This window comes from Corythoichthys intestinalis, chromosome 10 (assembly GCF_030265065.1).
Source record: "Corythoichthys intestinalis isolate RoL2023-P3 chromosome 10, ASM3026506v1, whole genome shotgun sequence".
Taxonomy (NCBI): Eukaryota; Metazoa; Chordata; class Actinopteri; order Syngnathiformes; family Syngnathidae; genus Corythoichthys; species Corythoichthys intestinalis.
The window spans coordinates 34,626,166-34,648,838 of record NC_080404.1 but is presented as its reverse complement, the minus strand read 5'-3'; the positions used below and the strand labels follow the sequence as shown (position 1 = coordinate 34,648,838).

Below are 22,673 nucleotides of genomic sequence, written 5' to 3'. Positions count from 1 at the left end.
CAATAGTTTCTACTTTGTTTTTTACTCATTCACAGCCATTGACAATGTAAGACATCAAATTAATTTAAATTGGCTAGCATTGAATGATTTTTTTTCAGTGCCATTGATGTCCAGTCCCTTGTGACAGGGTAGGCTTACAGCAATCGTTCCACAGCCAATGTGTTAATTAATGAAATGGCATTAAATCTCTTAGGACAGTAGGAAGTTGTTGGTGTTTCTATTCAGTGTTGCAAGGGGAAAAAAATGCTAAAGTTAGTCAGTTACTGTGTAGCTTGTTTTTAGAGGAATTCTGGTTTGTCTCACCATCAATGGTGGCCATTGAGTTAACAGAAAAATCTGAAAAAGTAGGCCAATGTGGTTCATATTTTTTAATGTCATCATCTTTTGGCTTGTGGATGTGTATTGTGTTAACGTTAATGTATAATAATAAAACAAATCGGGAAATCAGCCAATTTCATTCGTTTTAATTGTATGTTGGATGCAATATTAGTGCCCACATGCTGATGACTTGTGTTAAAGACTTTGGTCAAGGACAGTGTGAACGAGTATAAATATCATGGTACGTTTGTGTGCGTGAGTAACACTTTGCTCTCTTCTCTGCTGTGCCAACTGAAGGTGAAGGGGGAATGGGTAAGTGCACAGCTCAGCCGAGCCCAGTGTTGCGGACTTTGTAATCGGCTCATCCTCACTCACGTGGATTCACCCGCCATTTAAATACTTCATAATGGCTTGACCGATCCTATATGGTTGTGACTGTGTCCTGTTAAAAAGAAAAAAAAACAACACACACCAGCATGTCCTTTAAGTTATTTTTAAAGGTGTTCTTTGTAAAAACAGCAAATCATTCTATCCTACTAATTAGTCATTAGAGTGTAATATAATCAATTTTGTCATTGCACGGCACAGTGCAAAACAATCTTTTATACATATTTCATATCATTCCATATCCCTCTCACTATTTCATAATGTAGCCTGTGCTTTTGTATTTTTATGTTTGTTTACATCTATTCATTTTTGTGCTCTAATTTTGTCCTGGACTGGGGCTGCAGCAATTAAGCGACCAATCAACAATCTATCAAATTAACTGAGTTATTTTTATGGTCGATTAATCGTTTAGAGTCATTGCTGACCTAAAAATGGTCCAAATCCTTTTCTATGCCTGTCAACAGTAAATATTTTTCAATTTATACAAGCGTGAATAACATAAGGAGGAGGAGTGCACTATTCACAATATTTTGGCCAATTATCCATCAGCTTTTTTAAGTCTGATCTGCCTATCTCGGATTTTGCAATAGTTCTTTAAAAACAGTTGGAAAGAGAAAATGTTCTTTCCAAACTATTTAATTGTAATTGATCAAAAATTAAAATGCTGCAGCATTCCACTTTACAAAAAGAAAATCACGAGGGTTAAAGAAATTTATAAGTTTTCTGGAGATGAGAACTTAAGTCTTTTTTTGTTTTTGATATCAATGCTCTCAATGCTGTAACACTTCGAATGTGAGCCTTCACCATACAGGTATTGTCTGACTGAATTCACTCACAAAGGAAGGACTGTAATAACGTTTAGCAGACACAAAACAATTACCACACAGAGAGTATATGGAACCTCAAAACGAATTTCCCTCCTTCCCACAGTAATGTAACAAACAGCGGCAGACATAACAATCATTTGACATAATGTTGGGGTATTAAAATATGGTGGTCATATTAATGGCCACGAATATTCGCAACCAAATGCTAGCGGGCTAATGTGGGCTAATATCTGACTCTAGTAGCCATCTGCGGATAAGTTATGGTTATATTTTTAGTAATCAACTGATCACCGATTCCCCAAATTTATGAAGTCAGGTTTGCCAATCGATCAAGGCTATCTTCTGCTTGATTGAGCTGTGCACCTTTAATATAGAATTGAGCCGATTAAGTAATTGCAAACTAATGAGTGATTACTTGATTATCAAAATATTTGTTTCAGGCTGCCATATTCCAGACAAAAGTATCTCACATGCTTCACCATTGAAATGTATAAAATAATACAGCTTTCTAACTTTTTAAAAAAATATTGATTTGTGTATATATTTTACATGTAATACCTTTAAAAATGTCATATCAAGCCATTATCTACATGCTGGTACATTACCACTCCTCTTGAATGCAGCTTTGCATGCTGTGACCCCCTAACCATCACCTGTGCACCAATAGGTGGACGAGTCCCAGACGGGGGAGCCTGGTTGGCTAGGCGGAGAGCTCAGGGGGCGTACCGGGTGGTTTCCGGCCAATTATGCTGAGCGGATACCGGACAACGAGGCGCCTGTCAGCCTGCGGACGGCCGCCTCCGCCACCCCAACATCAGCCCAGCAGCCTGTCAACACCCCTCCCCCTGCGCCCGGACAGTGCTCCTCATCTACATCATCCGCCAACAGTAACTGGGCTGACTTCAGCACCACGTGAGGATTTTCGTTTCCATCAACCTGTAACTTTAAAATCCAAATTTAAGCCACATTTAAATATTTTTTTACGTATGTCCTGCACATTGGCAGTTGGCCATCAAACACAAGCAGCCAGATAGACAGCGAGGGCTGGGACGCCTGGCCCACATCTTCATCCGCAGCCCAGAATCCATCTCTCGGCGTGCCATCGGCTCAGCTGCGACAACGCTCGGCCTTCACGCCTGCCACCATGACCACGGGCTCCTCGCCCTCTCCTGTACTCGGTCAGGGGGAGAAGGTGGAGGGTCTGCAGGCTCAGGCATTGTACCCCTGGAGAGCCAAGAAGGACAACCATCTCAATTTCAACAAAAATGAGGTCACCATTATCCTGACTCTTTCTCGTTGTCTGACATTTTGTTATTCTAAACCAATATTAAAACCAATATTAACTAGAAACTGCAATTTCGGGAGAAATTACACACCTTGGTCTTTCCTCTGTGGAGATACAGATCTTAACCCCACTCAGGTCTATCAATAGAATGGACCATAATGCCAGTCAATGGCACTAAACAAAGTAAAAGCCATTAGAAAAGATTGGGAGAATTGGACGTCCATGGCCGTCAATGGCATCACCCTCCATAAGCGGCAATCCAATCAGGGACATTTGGGGGACACGTCCTAATGATATCTAGTCATTTTCTGTTGATTTGGTGAAAAAAAAAAAATTCCCATTGAAAATGAATGGGAAAAATTTTGGACGTCCATGGACGTCAATGGTATCAATTTACATAAGCGTCAATGGAATCCAAGTACATTGGCATCAATAGAGTGAACAAACATGAAGAAATGCCATTGGAAATGAATGGGAAGTTTGGACGTCCGTGGCCGTCAATGGCATCACCCTCCATAAGAGGCAATGCAATCGGGGACATTTGGGGGACACGTCCTATTGATATCTAGTCATTTTCTGTTGATTTGGGGGAAAAAAAAAAATTCCCATTGAAAATGAATGGGAAAATTTTTGGACGTCCATGGACGTCAATGGTATCAACTTACATAAGCGTCAATGGAATCCAAGTACATTGGCATCAATAGAATGAACAAACATGAAGAAATGCCATTGGGATTTAATGGGAAGTTTGGACGTCCATGAACGTCAATGGCATCACCCTCCATAAGCAGCAATGCAATCGGGGACATTTGGGGGACACGTCCTAATGATATCTAGTAATTTTCTGTTGATTTGGGGAAAAAAAAAAATTTCCCATTGAAAATGAATGGGAAAAATTTTGGACGTCTATGGACGTCAATGGTATCAACTTACATAAGCGTCAATGGAATCCAAGTACATTGGCATCAATAGAATGAACAAACATGAAGAAATGCCATTGGGATTTAATGGGAAGTTTGGACGTCCATGAACGTCAATGGCATCACCCTCCATAAGCGGCAATGCAATCGGGGACATTTGGGGGACACGTCCTAATGATATCTAGTCATTTTCTGTTGATTTGGGGAAAAAAAAAAATTCCCATTGAAAATGAATGGGAAAATTTTGGACGTCCATGGACGTCAATGGTATCAACTTACATAAACGTCAATGGAATCCAAGTACATTGGCATCAATAGAATGAACAAACATGAAGAAATGCCATTGGAAATGAATGGAAAGTTTGGACGTCCGTGGACGTCAATGGCATCACCCTCCATAAGCAGCAATCCAATCGGGAACATTTGGGGGACACGTCCTAATGATATCTAGTCATTTTCTGTTGATTTGGGGAAAAAAAAAAAAATTCCCATTGAAAATGAATGGGAAAAATTTTGGACGTCCATGGACGTCAGTGGTATCAACTTACATAAGCGTCAATGGAATCCAAGTACATTTGCATCAATAGAATGAACAAACATGAAGAAATGCCATTGGAAATAAAAGGGAAGTTTGGACGTCCGTGGCCGTCAATGGCATCACCCTCCATAAGAGGCAATGCAATCGGGGACATTTGGGGGACACGTCCTATTGATATCTAGTCATTTTCTGTTGATTTGGGGAAAAAAAAAAAATTCCCATTGAAAATGAATGGGAAAAATTTTGGACGTCCATGGACGTCAATGGTATCAACTTACATAAGCGTCAATGGAATCCAAGTACATTGGCATCAATAGAATGAACAAACATGAAGAAATGCCATTGGAAATGAATGGGAAGTTTGGACGTCCATGGACGTCAATGGAATCACCCTCCATAAGCGGCAATGCAATCGGGGACATTTGGGGGACACGTCCTAATGATATCTAGTCATTTTCTGTTGATTTGGGGAAAAAAAAAAATTTCCCATTGAAAATGAATGGGAAAATTTTTGGACGTCCATGGACGTCAATGGCAGCACCCCCCATAAGCGTCAATGGAGTTGGGGACGTTTGGGGGACACGTCCTATTGATATCTGGTCATTTTCTGTTGATTTGGGGAAATTTAGTTTTTTCCCCATTGAAAATGAATGGCAAAAATTTTGGACGTCCATGGACGACAATGGCAGCACCCCCTATAAGCCTCAATGGAGTTGGGGACGTTTGGGGGACACGTCCTATTGATATCTGGTCATTTTCTGTTGATTTGGGGAAATGTAGTTTTTTCCCCATTGAAAATGAATGGGAAAAATTTTGGACGTCCATGGACGTCAATGGTATCAACTTACATAAGGGTCAATGGAATCCAAGTACATTGGCATCAATAGAATGAACAAACATGAAGAAATGCCATTGGAAATTAATGGGAAGTTTGGACGTTGGTGGACCTCAATGGCATCACCCTCCATAAGCAGCAATGCAATCGGGCACATTTGGGGGAAACGTCCTATTGATATCTAGTCATTTTCTGTTGATTTGGGGAAAAAAAAAAAATTCCCATTGAAAATGAATGGGAACATTTTTGGACGTCCATGGACGTCAATGGTATCAATTTACATAAGCGTCAATATAATCCAAGTACATTGGCATCAATAGAATGAACAAACATGAAGAAATGCCATTGGAAATGAATGGGAAGTTTGGACGTCCGTGGACGTCAATGGCATCACCCTCCATAAGCGGCAATGCAATCAGGGACATTTGGGGGACACGTCCTAATGATATCTAGTCATTTTCTGTTGATTTGGGGGAAAAAAAAAAATTCCCATTGAAAATGAATGGGAAAAATTTTGGACATCCATGGACGTCAATGGTATCAATTTACATAAGCGTCAATGGAATCCAAGTACATTGGCATCAATAGAATGAACAAACATGAAGAAATGCCATTGGAAATGAATGGGAAGTTTGGACGTCCGTGGACGTCAATGGCATCACCCTCCATAAGAGGCAATGCAATCGGGGACATTTGGGGGACACGTCCTATTGATATCTGGTCATTTTCTGTTGATTTGGGGAAAAAAAAAAATTCCCATTGAAAATGAATGGGAAAATTTTTGGACGTCCATGGACGTCAATGGTATCAACTTACATAAGCGCCAATGGAATCCAAGTACATTGGCATCAATAGAATGAACAAACATGAAGAAATGCCATTGGGATTTAATGGGAAGTTTGGACGTCCATGAACGTCAATGGCATCACCCTCCATAAGCAGCAATGCAATCGGGCACATTTGGGGGAAACGTCCTATTGATATCTAGTCATTTTCTGTTGATTTGGGGAAAAAAAAAAAAATTCCCATTGAAAATGAATGGGAAAAATTTTGGACGTCCATGGACGTCAATGGTATCAACTTACATAAGCGTCAATGGAATCCAAGTACATTGGCATCAAAAGAATGAACAAACATGAAGAAATGCCATTGGAAATGAATGGGAAGTTTGGACGTCCCTGGACGTCAATGGCATCACCCTCCATAAGCGGCAATGCAATCGGGGACATTTGGGGGACAGGTCCTATTGATATCTAGTCATTTTCTGTTGATTTGGGGAGAAAAAAAAAATTTCCCATTGAAAATGAATGGGTAAAATTTTGGACGTCCATGGACGTCAATGGCAGCACCCCCCATAAGCGTCAATGGAATTGGGGACGTTTGGGATATACGTCCTATTGATATCTGGTCATTTTCTGTTGATTTGGAGAAATGTAGTTTTTTCCCCATTGAAAATGAATGGGAAAAATTTTGGACGTCCATGTAAGTCAATGGCGGCACCCTTCATAAGCGTCAATGGAATTGGGGAAGTTTGGGGGACACGTCCTATTGATATCTGGTCATTTTCTGTTGATTTGGGGAAATTTTGTTTTTTTCCCATTGAAAATGAATGGGAAAAATTTTGGACGTCCATGGCAGTCAATGGCATCGACATCCATATAGTCAATTGAATCCAAGTACATTGGCATCAGTAGATTCGACATGCATGGCCGTCAATGGCATCAATGCAATGTAAATTCCATTGGAAATCCCATTGGAAGTGAATGGGAACTTTTCCCATTCGAAATGAATGGGATAGTTTTTGGCAAATTTCCGAGGAAGCGTAATTTTTTTCCAAATTCTGTATACAACTTTTATGCCCCTCACCGTCCCGGAATTTTTGATGCCCAAATTATGTGATTTGGTCAAAAATTGTAGGACTAGATACATTTTGAATGTTTTTTTTTTTTCACGGAAAATTGCCGTTTACGGACGAAAGGAAAAATTTTCGGGGCCATTTGTAAATTTTCCTGTGTCACGCGAAAATTCCGGTCGTGCCGATACTTGAACGGTGCCGATCGGTCTAACGGTTCGGGCTGTGAAGCGCGCGGTTTTTTTCCATTCAAAATGAATAGGAAAGTTTTTGGCAAATTTCCGGGGAACCGTAAATTTTTGCCAAATTCTGTATATAACTTTTATGCCCCTCACCGTCCCGGAATTTTTGATACCCAAATTACGTGATTTGGTCAAAAATTGTAGGACTAGATACATTTTTTAACTTTTTTTTTTTTTCGGAAAATTGCCGTTTACGGGCGAACGGAAAATTTTTCGTGGCGGTTTGAAAAATTCCCATCGTCACGCGAAAATTCCGGTCGTGCCGATACTTCAACGGTGCCGATCGGTGCTACGGTTTGGGCTGTGCGTTGGCTCAAAAAAACGCGGAGAATTATTGAATAATAATAATAATAACTAGAAACTGCAATTTCGGGAGAAATTACACACCTTGGTCTTTCCTCTGTGGAGATACAGATCTTAGCCCCACTCAGGTCTATCAATAGAATGGATCATAATGCCAGTCATTGGCACTAAACATAGTTAAAGCCATTAGAAAAGATTGGGAGAATTGGACGTCCATGTCCGTCAATGGCAGCACCCTCCATAATTGTTAATGGAATCGGGGAAGTTTGGGGGACACGTCCTATTGATATGTAGTCATTTTCTGTTGATTTGGGAAAAAAAAAAAATTCCCATTGAAAATGAATGGGAAAAATTTTGGACGTCCATGGACGTCAATGGTATCAACTTACATAAGCGTCAATGGAATCCAAGTACATTGGCATCAATAAAATGAACAAACATGAAGAAATGCCACTGGAAATGAATGGGAAGTTTGGACGTCCATGAACGTCAATGGCATCACCCTCCATAAGCGGCAATGCAATCGGGGACATTTGGGGGACACGTCCTAATGATATCTAGTCATTTTCTGTTGATTTGGGGAAAAAAAAAAAAATCCCATTGAAAATGAATGGGAAAAATTTTGGACGTCCATGGACGTCAATGGTATCAACTTACATAAGCGTGAATGGAATCCAAGTACATTGGCATCAATAGAATGAACAAACATGAAGAAATGCCTTTGGAAATGAATGGGAAGTTTGGACGTCCATGGACGTCAATGGCATCACCCCCCATAAGCGGCAATGCAATCGGGGACATTTGGGGGACACGTCCTAATGATATCTAGTCATTTTCTGTTGATTTGGGGAAAAAAAAAAATTTCCCATTGAAAATGAATGGGAAAAATTTTGGACGTCCATGGACGTCAATGGTATCAACTTACATAAGCGTCAATGGAATCCAAGTACATTGGCATCAATAGAATGAACAAACATGAAGAAATGCCATTGGAAATGAATGGGAAGTTTGGACGTCCGTGGACGTCAATGGCATCACCCTCCATAAGCAGCAATGCAATCGGGCACATTTGGGGGACACGTCCTAATGATATCTAGTCATTTTCTGTTGATTTGGGGAAAAAAAAAAAATTCCCATTGAAAATGAATGGGAAAAATTTTGGACGTCCATGGACGTCAATGGTATCAACTTACATAAGCGTCAATGGAATCCAAGTACATTGGCATCAATAGAATGAACAAACATGAAGAAATGCCATTGGAAATGAATGGGAAGTTTGGACGTCCGTGGACGTCAATGGCATCACCCTCCATAAGCAGCAATGCAATCGGGCACATTTGGGGGAAACGTCCTATTGATATCTAGTCATTTTCTGTTGATTTGGGGAAAAAAAAAAAAATTCCCATTGAAAATGAATGGGAAAAATTTTGGACGTCCATGGACGTCAATGGTATAAACTTACATAAGCGTCAATGGAATCCAAGTACATTGGCATCAAAAGAATGAACAAACATGAAGAAATGCCATTGGAAATGAATGGGAAGTTTGGACGTCCCTGGACGTCAATGGCATCACCCTCCATAAGCAGCAATGCAATCGGGGACATTTGGGGGACAGGTCCTATTGATATCTAGTAATTTTCTGTTGATTTGGGGAAAAAAAAAAATTTCCCATTGAAAATGAATGGGTAAAATTTTGGACGTCCATGGACGTCAATGGCAGCACCCCCCATAAGCGTCAATGGAATTGGGGACGTTTGGGATATACGTCCTATTGATATCTGGTCATTTTCTGTTGATTTGGAGAAATTTAGTTTTTTCCCCATTGAAAATGAATGGGAAAATTTTTTGACGTCCATGTAAGTCAATGGCGGCACCCTTCATAAGCGTCAATGGAATTGGGGAAGTTTGGGGGACACGTCCTATTGATATCTGGTCATTTTCTGTTGATTTGGGGTAATTTTGTTTTTTCCCCATTGAAAATGAATGGGAAAAATTTTGGACGTCCATGGCAGACAATGGCATCGACATCCATATAGTCAATTGAATCCAAGTACATTGGCATCAGTAGATTCGACATGCATGGCCGTCAATGGCATCAATGCAATGTAAATTCCATTGGAAATCCCATTGGAAGTGAATGGGACTTTTCCCATTCGAAATGAATGGGATAGTTTTTGGCAAATTTCCGAGGAAGCGTAATTTTTTTCCAAATTCTGTATACAACTTTTATGCCCCTCACCGTCCCGGAATTTTTGATGCCCAAATTATGTGATTTGGTCAAAAATTGTAGGACTAGATACATTTTGAAACTTTTTTTTTTTTCACGGAAAATTGCCGTTTACGGACGAACGGAAAAATTTTCGGGGCCATTTGTAAAGTTTCCTGTGTCACGCGAAAATTCCGGTCGTGCCGATACTTGAACGGTGCCGATCGGTCTAACGGTTCGGGCTGTGAAGCGCGCGTTTTTTTTCCATTCAAAATGAATAGGAAAGTTTTTGGCAAATTTCCGGGGAACCGTAAATTTTTGCCAAATTCTGTATACAACTTTTATGCCCCTCACCGTCCCGGAATTTTTGATGCCCAAATTATGTGATTTGGTCAAAAATTGTAGGACTAGATACATTTTGAAACTTTTTTTATTTTTCGGAAAATTGCCGTTTACGGGCGAACGGAAAATTTTTCGTGGCGGTTTGAAAAATTCCCATCGTCACGCGAAAAATCCGGTCGTGCCGATACTTCAACGGTGCCGATCGGTGCTACGGTTTGGGCTGTGCGTTGGCTCAAAAAAACGCGGAGAATTATTGAATAATAATAATAACTAGAAACTGCAATTTCGGGAGAAATTACACCTTGGTCTTTCCTCTGTGGAGATACAAATCTTAGCCCCACTCAGGTCTATCAATAGAATGGACCATAATGCCAGTCAATGGCACTAAACAAAGTAAAAGTAATTAGAAAAGATTGGGAGAATTGGACGTCCATGGCCGTCAATGGCGGCACCCTTCATAAGCGTCAATGGAATTGGAGAAGTTTGGGGGACACGTCCTATTGATATCTGGTCATTTTTTGTTGATTTGGGGAAAAAAAAAAATTCCCATTGAAAATGAATGGAAAAAATTTTGGACGTCCATGGACGTCAATGGTATAAACTTACATAAGCGTCAATGGATACCAAGTACATTGGCATCAATAGAATGAACAAACATGAAGAAATGCCATTGGAAATGAATGGGAAGTTTGGACGTCCATGAACGTCAATGGCATCACCCTCCATAAGCGGGAATGCAATCGGGGACATTTGGGGGACACGTCCTAATGATATCTAGTCATTTTCTGTTGATTTGGGGAAAAAAAAAAAATTCCCATTGAAAATGAATGGGAAAAATTTTGGACGTCCATGGACGTCAATGGTATCAACTTACATAAGCGTCAATGGAATCCAAGTACATTGGCATCAATAGAATGAACAAACATGAAGAAATGCCATTGGGATTTAATGGGAAGTTTGGACGTCCATGAACGTCAATGGCATCACCCTCCATAAGCGGGAATGCAATCGGGGACATTTGGGGGACACGTCCTAATGATATCTAGTCATTTTCTGTTGATTTGGGGAAAAAAAAAAAATTCCCATTGAAAATGAATGGGAAAAATTTTGGACGTCCATGGACGTCAATGGTATCAATTTACATAAGCGTCAATGGAATCCAAGTACATTGGCATCAATAGAATGAACTAACATGAAGAAATGCCATTGGAAATGAATGGGAAGTTTGGACGTCCATGAACGTCAATGGCATCACCCTCCATAAGAGGCAATGCAATCGGGGACATTTGGGGGACACGTCCTATTGATATCTAGTCATTTTCTGTTGATTTGGGGGAAAAAAAAAATTCCCATTGAAAATGAATGGGAAAATTTTTGGACGTCCATGGACGTCAATGGTATCAACTTACATAAGCGTCAATGGAATCCAAGTACATTGGCATCAATAGAATGAACAAACATGAAGAAATGCCATTGGGATTTAATGGGAAGTTTGGACGTCCATGAATGTCAATGGCATCACCCTCCATAAGCGGGAATGCAATCGGGGACATTTGGGGGACACATCCTAATGATATCTAGTCATTTTCTGTTGATTTGGGGAAAAAAAAAAAATTCCCATTGAAAATGAATGGGAAAAATTTTGGACATCCATGGACGTCAATGGTATCAACTTACATAAGCGTCAATGGAATCCAAGTACATTGGCAACAATAGAATGAACAAACATGAAGAAATGCCATTGGAAATGAATGGGAAGTTTGGACGTCCATGGACGTCAATGGAATCACCCTTCATAAGCGGCAATGCAATCGGGGACATTTGGAGGACACGTCCTAATGATATCTAGTCATTTTCTGTTGATTTGGGGAAAAAAAAAATTTCCCATTGAAAATGAATGGGAAAATTTTTGGACGTCCATGGACGTCAATGGCAGCACCCCCCATAAGCGTCAATGGAGTTGGGGACGTTTGGGGTATACGTCCTATTAATATCTGGTCATTTTCTGTTGATTTGGGGAAATTTAGTTTTTTCCCCATTGAAAATGAATGGGAAAAATTTTGGACGTCCATGGACGACAATGGCAGCACCCCCTATAAGCCTCAATGTAGTTGGGGACGTTTGGGGGACACGTCCTATTGATATCTGGTCATTTTCTGTTGATTTGGAGAAATGTAGTTTTTTCCCCATTGAAAATGAATGGGAAAAATTTTGGACGTCCATGGCCGTCAATGGCATCGACATTCATATAGTCAATTGAATCCAAGTACATTGGCATCAATAGATTCGACATGCATGGCCGTCAATGGCATCAATGTAATGTAAATTCCATTGGAAATCCCATTGAAATGAATGGGAAATTTTCCCATTAGAATTGAATGGGATAGTTTTTGGCAAATATCCGGGGAACCGTAAATTTTTTCCAAATTCTGTATACAATCTTTATGCCCCCCACCGTCCCGGAATTTTTGATGTCCAAATTATGTGATTTGGTCAAAAATTGTAGGACAAGTAGCGTTTTGAAAAACTTTTTAAAAATCGGAAAATCGCCGTTTACGGAAAAACGAAAAAATTTTTGGGGTCGTTTGAAAAATTCCCATCGTCGCGCGAAAATTCCGGTCGTGTCGATACTTGAACGGTGCGGATCGGTGGTATGGTTCGGGCTGCGCGGCGCGCCGAAAAAACGCGGAGAAACCATTGCATAATAATAATAATAATAATAATAATAATAATAAAGTTGTAGAATAACATAACCTTGTTCTTTCCTTTGGAAAGACCAAGGTAATAACTAGAAACTGCAATTTCGGGAGAAATTACACACCTTGGTCTTTCCTCTGTGGAGATACAGATCTTAGCCCCACTCAGGTCTATCAATAGAATGGACCATAATGCCAGTCAATGGCACTAAACAAAGTAAAAGCCATGAGAAAAGATTGGGAGAATTGGACGTCCATGTCCGTCAATGGCAGCACCCTCCATAAGCGTCAATGCAATCGGGGACATTTGGGGGACACGTCCTAATGATATGTAGTCATTTTTTGTTGATTTGGGGGGGAAAAAAAATTCCCATTGAAAATGAATGGGAAAAATTTTGGACGTCCATGGACGTCAATGGTATCAACTTACATAAGTGTCAATGGAATCCAAGTACATTGGCATCAATAGAATGAACAAACATGAAGAAATGCCATTGGAAATGAATGGGAAGTTTGGACGTCCATGAACGTCAATGGCATCACCCTCCATAAGCAGCAATGCAATCGGGGACATTTGGGGGACACGTCCTATTGATATCTAGTCATTTTCTGTTGATTTGGGGAAAAAAAAAAAATTCCCATTGAAAATGAATGGGAAAAATTTTGGACGTCCATGGACGTCAATGGTATCAACTTACATAAGCGTCAATAGAATCCAAGTACATTTGCATCAATAGAATGAAAAAACATAATTAAATGGCATTAGAAATGAATGGGAAATTTGGACGTACATGGCCGTCAATGGCGGCGCCCTTCATAAGCGTCAATGGAATTGGACTAGTTTGGGGGACACGTCCTTTTGATATCAGGTCGTTTTTTTGTTGATTTGGGGGGAAAAAAAATTCCCATTGAAAATGAATGGGAAAAATTTTGGACGTCCATTGACGTCAATGGTATCAACTTACAATGGAATCCAAGTACATTGGCATCAATAGAATGAAAAAACATAATTAAAAATAAATGGGAAATTTGGACGTCCATGGACGTCAATGGCATCACCCTCCATAAGTGTAAATGGAATTGGGGAAGTTTGGGGGACACGTCCTATTGATATCTAGTCATTTTCTTTTGATTTTTGGAAAAAAAAAAAATTCCAATTGAAAATGACTTTGATGCGGGAGGTCGTAGGATCGAACCTCTGTCAATACCAAGTTAGCTTTTGTCAATGCCTGTCACACATACATGATAACTTTATATACATATCACACAACACTGCATTTAGCAGATGGATAGCTCAGTGTTAATATCGCTGACCTTGGTACGAGAGGATGGTGGTTCGATCCCCGGTCAGTTTCCTACTTTATGCGTATACCTCAGAGTGGATTGGACGTCGCCGACGTCAAAAGAGCGGATGACGCCAACGTCCATCGAGAGGACGGCGCCGACGATCAACGAACGGATGGTGACGACGTCCAACGAGCAAACGGCGGCGACGTCAAAAGTTAGCGCGAGAGGCTGACGTCACCGACGTCAAAAGAGCAGATGATGCCGACATCCCACGTGGGACAGTGACAACGTTCAACAAGCAAACGTCAAAAGTGCAGAATGCGATGTCCAAGACGTCAAAAGAGCAGATGACGCCGACGTCCCCGACGATCAACAAACGGATGGTGACGACGTCCAACGAGCAAACGGCGCCGACGTCAAAAGTTAGCGTGAGAGGCCGACGTCAAAAGAGCAGATGACGCCGACATCCCATGTGGGACAGTGACAACGTTCAACAAGCAAAAGTCAAAAGTGCAGAATACGATGTCCAACGAGCGGACGTCACCGACGTCCAAGACCTCAAAAGAGCAGATGACGCCGACGTCCATCGAGCGCACGGTGCCGACATCTCACGTGGAACAGTGACGACGTTCAACAAGCAAACGTCAAAAGTGCAGAATGCGCCGTCTAACGAGCGGACGTCACCGACGTCCAAAGTGCAGAATGCGCCGTCCAACGAGCGGACATCACCGACTTCCAAACTGCTGACGGCGCCGACGTCCAACGAGCGGACGTCACCGACGTCCAAAGTGCTGACGCTGCCGACGTCCAACGTGGGACAATGACGACGTTCAACAAGCAAACGTCAAAAGTGCAGAATGCGCCATCTTACGTCCAACGAGCGGATGGTGACGATGTCAAAAGAGTGGACGACGCCGACGTCCAAAGTTTGGCGACGTCCAACGAGCGGACGTCACCAACGTCCAAGACGTCAAAAGAGCAGATGACGCCGACGTCCATCGAGAGGACGGTGCCGACATCTCACGTGGAACAGTGACGACGTTCAACAAGCAAACGTCAAAAGTGCAGAATGCGCCGTCCAACGAGCGGACGTCACCGACGTCCAAAGTGCTGACGCTGCCGACGTCCATCGAGCGGACGGTGCCGACGTCCAACGTGGGACAATGACGACGTTCAACAAGCAAACGTCAAAAGTGCAGAATGCGCCGTCTTACGTCCAACGAGCGGATGGTGACGATGTCAAAAGAGTGGACGACGCCGACGTCCAAAGTTTGGCGACGTCCAACGAGCGGACGTCACCGACGTCCTAATTGCTGTCGCTGCCGACGTCCAAAGTGCTGACGCTGCCGACATCCAACATAAAGACGGCGCCGACTTCCAACGAGCGGACGGCGCCGACGTCCAATGAGCGGACGGTGATGACGTCCAACTAGCAAACGTCGCCGACGTCCAACATGCGGATGACGCCGACGTCCAGTCGACGAAGTCCAACGTGCGGATGACGCCGACGTCCCATAAATTCCCATTGAAAATGAATGGGAAAAATTTTGGACGTCCATGGACGTCAATGGTATCAACTTACATAGGCGTCAATGGAATCCAAGTACATTGGCATCAATAAAATGAAAAAACATAATTAAATGCCATTAGAAATGAATGGGAAATTTGGACGTCCATGGACGTCAATGGTATCAACTTAAATAAGCGTCAATGGATACCAAGTACATTGGCATCAATAGAATGAACAAACATGAAGAAATGCCATTGGAAATGAATGGGAAGTTTGGACGTCCGTGGACGTCAATGGCATCACCCTCCATAAGAGGCAATGCAATCGGGGACATTTGGGGGACACGTCCTATTGATATCTAGTCATTTTCTGTTGATTTGGGGAAAAAAAAAAAATTCCCATTGAAAATGAATGGGAAAAATTTTGGACGTCCATGGACGTCAATGGTATCAACTTACATAAGCGTCAATGGAATCCAAATACATTGGCATCAATAGAATGAACAAACATGAAGAAACGCCATTGGAAATTAATGGGAAGTTTGGACGTCCGTGGACGCCAATGGCATCACCCTCCATAAGCAGCAATGCAATCGGGGACATTTGGGGGACACGTCCTATTGATATCTAGTCATTTTCTGTTGATTTGGGGAAAAAAAAAATTTCCCATTGAAAATGAATGGGAAAAATTTTGGACGTCCATGGACGTCAATGGCAGCACCCTTCATAAGCGTCAATGGAGTTGGGGACGTTTGGGGTATACGTCCTATTGATATCTGGTCATTTTCTGTTGATTTGGAGAAATTTAGTTTTTTCCCCATTGAAAATGAATGGGAAAAATTTTGGACGTCCATGGAAGTCAATGGCGGCACCCTTCATAAGCGTCAATGGAATTGGGGAAGTTTGGGGGACACGTCCTATTGATATCTGGTCATTACCTTGGTCTTTCTGAAAGAAAGAACAAGGTATTGTTATTGTGCAACTTTATTGTACTTATTTTTCTGTTGATTTGGGGAAATTTAGTTTTTTCCCCATTGAAAATGAATGGGAAAAATTTTGGACGTCCATGGCCGTCAATGGCATCGACATCCATATAGTCAATTGAATCCAAGTACATTGGCATCAGTAGATTCGACATGCATGGCCGTCAATGGCATCAATGCAATGTAAATTCCATTGGAAATCCCATTGGAAGTGAATGGGACTTTTCCCATTCGAAATGAATGGGATAGTTTTTGGCAAATTTCCGAGGAAGCGTAATTTTTTTCCAAATTCTGTATACAACTTTTATGCCCCTCACCGTCCCGGAATTTTTGATGCCCAAATTGTGTGATTTGGTCAAAAATTGTAGGACTAGATACATTTTGAAACTTTTTTTTTTTTCCGGAAAATTGCCGTTTACGGGCGAAGGGAAAATTTTTCGGGTCCGTTTGAAAAATTCGCATCGTTGCGCGAAAATTCCGGTCGTGCCGATATTTGAACGGTGCCGATCGGTCAAACGGTTCGGGCTGTGCAGCGTGCGTTTTTTTTTCATTCAAAATGAATAGGAAAGTTTTTGGCAAATTTCCGGGGAACCGTAAATTTTTGCCAAATTCTGTATACAACTTTTATGCCCCTCATCGTCCCGGAATTTTTGATACCCAAATTATGTGATTTGGTCAAAAATTGTAGGACTAGATACATTTTTTAACTTTTTTTTTTTTTCGGAAAATTGCCGTTTACGGGCGAACGGAAAATTTTTCGGGGGATTTTGAAAAAGTCCCTGCGTCGCGCGAAAAATCCGGTCGTGCCGATACTTCAACGGTGCCGATCGGTGGTATGGTTCGGGCTGCGCGGCGCGCCGAAAAAACGCGGAGAATAAGATGAAGATATAATAAATAATAATAACTAGAAACTGCAATTTCGGGAGAAATTACACACCTTGGTCTTTCCTCTGTGGAGATACAGATCTTAGCCCCACTCAGGTCTATCAATAGAATGGATCATAATGCCAGTCATTGGCAAAAAACAAAGTAAAAGCCGTTAGAAATGAATGGGAGAATTGGACGTCCATGGACGTCAATGGCGGCACCTTTCATAATTGTTAATGGAATCGGGGAAGTTTGGGGGACACGTCCTAATGATATCTAGTCATTTTCTGTTGATTTGGGGAAAAAAAAAAAATTCCCATTGAAAATGAATGGGAAAAATTTTGGACGTCCATGGACGTCAATGGTATCAACTTACATAAGCGTCAATGGAATCCAAGTACATTGGCATCAATAAAATGAACAAACATGAAGAAATGCCATTGGAAATGAATGGGAAGTTTGGACGTCCATGAACGTCAATGGCATCACCCTCCATAAGCGGCAATGCAATCGGGGACATTTGGGGGAAACGTCCTAATGATATCTAGTCATTTTCTGTTGATTTGGGGAAAAAAAAAAAAATCCCATTGAAAATGAATGGGAAAAATTTTGGACGTCCATGGACGTCAATGGTATCAACTTACATAAGCGTCAATGGAATCCAAGTACATTGGCATCAATAGAATGAACAAACATGAAGAAATGGCTTTGGAAATGATTGGGAAGTTTGGACGTCCATGGACGTCAATGGCATCACCCCCCATAAGCGGTAATGCAATCGGGGACATTTGGGGGACACGTCCTAATGATATCTAGTCATTTTCTGTTGATTTGGGGAAAAAAAAAAATTTCCCATTGAAAATGAATGGGAAAAATTTTGGACGTCAATGGTATCAACTTACATAAGGGTCAATGGAATCCAAGTACATTGGCATCAATAGAATGAACAAACATGAAGAAATGGCATTGGAAATTAATGGGAAGTTTGGACGTCCGTGGACCTCAATGGCATCACCCTCCTTAAGCAGCAATGCAATCGGGCACATTTGGGGGAAACGTCCTATTGATATCTAGTCATTTTCTGTTGATTTGGGGGAAAAAAAAAAATTCCCATTGAAAATGAATGGGAAAATTTTTGGACGTCCATGGACGTCAATGGTATCAACTTACATAAGCGTCAATAGAATCCAAGTACATTGGCATCAATAGAATGAACAAACATGAAGAAATGCCTTTGGAAATGAATGGGAAGTTTGGACGTCCATGGACGTCAATGGCATCACCCCCCATAAGCGGCAATGCAATCGGGGACATTTGGGGGACACGTCCTAATGATATCTAGTCATTTTCTGTTGATTTGGGGAAAAAAAAAAATTCCCATTGAAAATGAATGGGAAAAATTTTGGACGTCCATGGACGTCAATGGTATCAACTTACATAAGCGTCAATGGAATCCAAGTACATAGGCATCAATAGAATGAACAAACATGAAGAAATGCCTTTGGAAATTAATGGGAAGTTTGGACGTCCGTGGACGTCAATGGCATCACCCTCCATAAGCAGCAATGCAATCGGGCACATTTGGGGGAAACGTCCTATTGATATCTAGTCATTTTCTGTTGATTTGGGGGAAAAAAAAAAAATTCCCATTGAAAATGAATGGGAAAAATTTTGGACGTCCATGGACGTCAATGGTATCAACTTACATAAGCGTCAATGGAATCCAAGTACATTGGCATCAAAAGAATGAACAAACATGAAGAAATGCCATTGGAAATGAATGGGAAGTTTGGACGTCCCTGGACGTCAATGGCATCACCCTCCAGAAGCAGCAATGCAATTGGGGACATTTGGGGGACACGTCCTATTGATATCTAGTCATTTTCTGTTGATTTGGGGAAAAAAAAAAATTTCCCATTGAAAATGAATGGGTAAAATTTTGGACGTCCATGGACGTCAATGGCAGCACCCCCCATAAGCATCAATGGAGTTGGGGACGTTTGGGGTATACGTCCTATTGATATCTGGTCATTTTCTGTTGATTTGGAGAAATGTAGTTTTTTCCCCATTGAAAATGAATGGGAAAAATTTTGGACGTCCATGTAAGTCAATGGCGGCACCCTTCATAAGCGTCAATGGAATTGGGGAAGTTTGGAGGACACGTCCTATTGATATCTGGTCATTTTCTGTTGATTTGGGGTAATTTTGTTTTTTCCCCATTGAAAATGAATGGTAAAAATTTTGGACGTCCATGGCCGTCAATGGCATCGACATCCATATAATCAATTGAATCCAAGTACATTGGCATCAGTAGATTCGACATGCATGGCCGTCAATGGCATCAATGCAATGTAAATTCCATTGGAAATCCCATTGGAAGTGAATGGAACTTTTCCCATTCGAAATGAATGGGATAGTTTTTGGCAAATTTCCGAGGAAGCGTAATTTTTTTCCAAATTCTGTATACAACTTTTATGCCCCTCACCGTCCCGGAATTTTTGATGCCCAAATTATGTGATTTGGTCAAAAATTGTAGGACTAGATACATTTTGAAACTTTTTTTTTTTTCACGGAAAATTGCCGTTTACGGACGAACGGAAAATTTTTCGGGGCCATTTGTAAAGTTTCCTGTGTCACGCGAAAATTCCGGTCGTGCCGATACTTGAACGGTGCCGATCGGTCTAACGGTTCGGGCTGTGAAGCGCGCGTTTTTTTTCCATTCAAAATGAATAGGAAAGTTTTTGGCAAATTTCCGGGGAACCGTAAATTTTTGCCAAATTCTGTATACAACTTTTATGCCCCTCACCGTCCCGGAATTTTTGATGCCCAAATTATGTGATTTGGTCAAAAATTGTAGGACTAGATACATTTTGAAACTTTTTTTATTTTTCGGAAAATTGCCGTTTACGGGCGAACGGAAAATTTTTCGTGGCGGTTTGAAAAATTCCCATCGTCACGCGAAAATTCCGGTCGTGCCGATACTTGAACTGTGCCGATCGGTGCTACGGTTTGGGCTGTGCGTTGGCTCAAAAAAACGCGGAGAATAAGATGAATAAATAATAAGTACAATAAAGTTGCACAATAACAATACCTTGTTCTTTCTTTCAGAAAGACCAAGGTAATAAGGCGAATAAAGTTGCAGAATAACAATACCTTGTTCTTTCCATAGGAAAGACCAAGGTAATAATAAAGTTGCACAATAACAATACCTTGTTCTTTCTTTCAGAAAGACCAAGGTAACTAGAAACTGCAATTTCGGGAGAAATTACACACCTTGGTCTTTCCTCTGTGGAGATACAAATCTTAGCCCCACTCAGGTCTATCAATAGAATGGACCATAATGCCAGTCATTGGCACTAAACAAAGTTAAAGCCATTAGAAAAGATTGGGAGAATTGGACGTCCATGTCCGTCAATGGCAGCACCCTCCATAATTGTTAATGGAATCGGGGAAGTTTGGGGGACACGTCCTATTGATATGTAGTCATTTTCTGTTGATTTGGGAAAAAAAAAAAAATTCCCATTGAAAATGAATGGGAAAAATTTTGGACGTCCATGGACGTCAATGGTATCAACTTACATAAGCGTCAATGGAATCCAAGTACATTGGCATCAATAAAATGAACAAACATGAAGAAATGCCATTGGAAATGAATGGGAAGTTTGGACGTCCATGAACGTCAATGGCATCACCCTCCATAAGCGGCAATGCAATCGGGGACATTTGGGGGACACGTCCTAATGATATCTAGTCATTTTCTGTTGATTTGGGAAAAAAAAAAAAATCCCATTGAAAATGAATGGGAAAAATTTTGGACGTCCATGGACGTCAATGGTATCAACTTACATAAGCGTCAATGGAATCCAAGTACATTGGCATCAATAGAATGAACAAACATGAAGAAATGCCATTGGAAATGAATGGGAAGTTTGGACGTCCGTGGCCGTCAATGGCATCACCCTCCATAAGAGGCAATGCAATCGGGGACATTTGGGGGACACGTCCAATTGATATCTAGTCATTTTCTGTTGATTTGGGGAAAAAAAAAAAATCCCATTGAAAATGAATGGGAAAAATTTTGGACGTCCATGGACGTCAATGGTATCAACTTACATAAGCGTCAATGGAATCCAAGTACATTGGCATCAATAGAATGAACAAACATGAAGAAATGCCATTGGGATTTAATGGGAAGTTTGGACGTCCATGAACGTCAATGGCATCACCCTCCATAAGCGGCAATGCAATCAGGGACATTTGGGGGACACGTCCTAATGATATCTAGTCATTTTCTGTTGATTTGGGGAAAAAAAAAAAATTCCCATTGAAAATGAATGGGAAAAATTTTGGACGTCCATGGACGTCAATGGTATCAACTTACATAAGCGTCAATGGAATCCAAGTACACTGGCATCAATAGAATGAACAAACATGAAGAAATGCCATTGGAAATTAATGGGAAGTTTGGACGTCCGTGGACGTCAATGGCATCACCCTCCATAAGCAGCAATGCAATCGGGCACATTTGGGGGAAACGTCCTATTGATATCTAGTCATTTTCTGTTGATTTGGGGGGAAAAAAAAAAAATTCCCATTGAAAATGAATGGGAAAAATTTTGGACGTCCATGGACGTCAATGGTATCAACTTACATAAGCGTCAATGGAATCCAAGTACATTGGCATCAATAGAATGAACAAACATGAAGAAATGCCATTGGAAATTAATGGGAAGTTTGGACGTCCGTGGACGTCAATGGGATCACCCTCCATAAGCAGCAATGCAATTGGGGACATTTGGGGGACACGTCCTATTGATATCTAGTCATTTTCTGTTGATTTGGGGAAAAAAAAAATTCCCATTGAAAATGAATGGGAAAAATTTTGGACGTCCATGGACGTCAATGGTAGCACCCCCCATAAGCGTCAATGGAGTTGGGGACGTTTGGGGTATACGTCCTATTAATATGTGGTCATTTTCTGTTGATTTGGGGAAATTTAGTTTTTTCCCCATTGAAAATGAATGGGAAAAATTTTGGACGTCCATGGACGTCAATGGCGGCACCCCCTATAAGCCTCAATGGAGTTGGGGACGTTTGGGGGACAGGTCCTATTGATATCTGGTCATTTTCTGTTGATTTGGGGAAATGTAGTTTTTTCCCCATTGAAAATGAATGGGAAAAATTTTGGACGTCCATGGCCGTCAATGGCATCGACATCCATATAGTCAATTGAATCTAAGTACATTGGCATCAATAGATTCGACATGCATGGCC

At 41.2% G+C, this 22,673-nt stretch overlaps 1 protein-coding gene across 4 annotated transcripts in view; it reads left to right on the top strand.

Annotated features, from left to right (window-relative positions):
- The window catches only part of itsn1 (intersectin 1 (SH3 domain protein)), a 121,574-nt gene that overhangs the window by 31,745 nt on the left and 67,156 nt on the right, over positions 1-22,673 (top strand). For 2 of the 4 annotated variants that reach the window (XM_057847363.1, XM_057847366.1), the window contains exons 21-23: positions 616-630; positions 2,200-2,444; positions 2,538-2,802. In XM_057847363.1, coding sequence (XP_057703346.1) covers positions 616-630; positions 2,200-2,444; positions 2,538-2,802 — 525 coding nt within the window. The remainder of the gene's footprint in view (positions 1-615; positions 631-2,199; positions 2,445-2,537; positions 2,803-22,673) is intronic. The other 2 variants (XM_057847365.1, XM_057847367.1) reach the window with 1 other exon arrangement.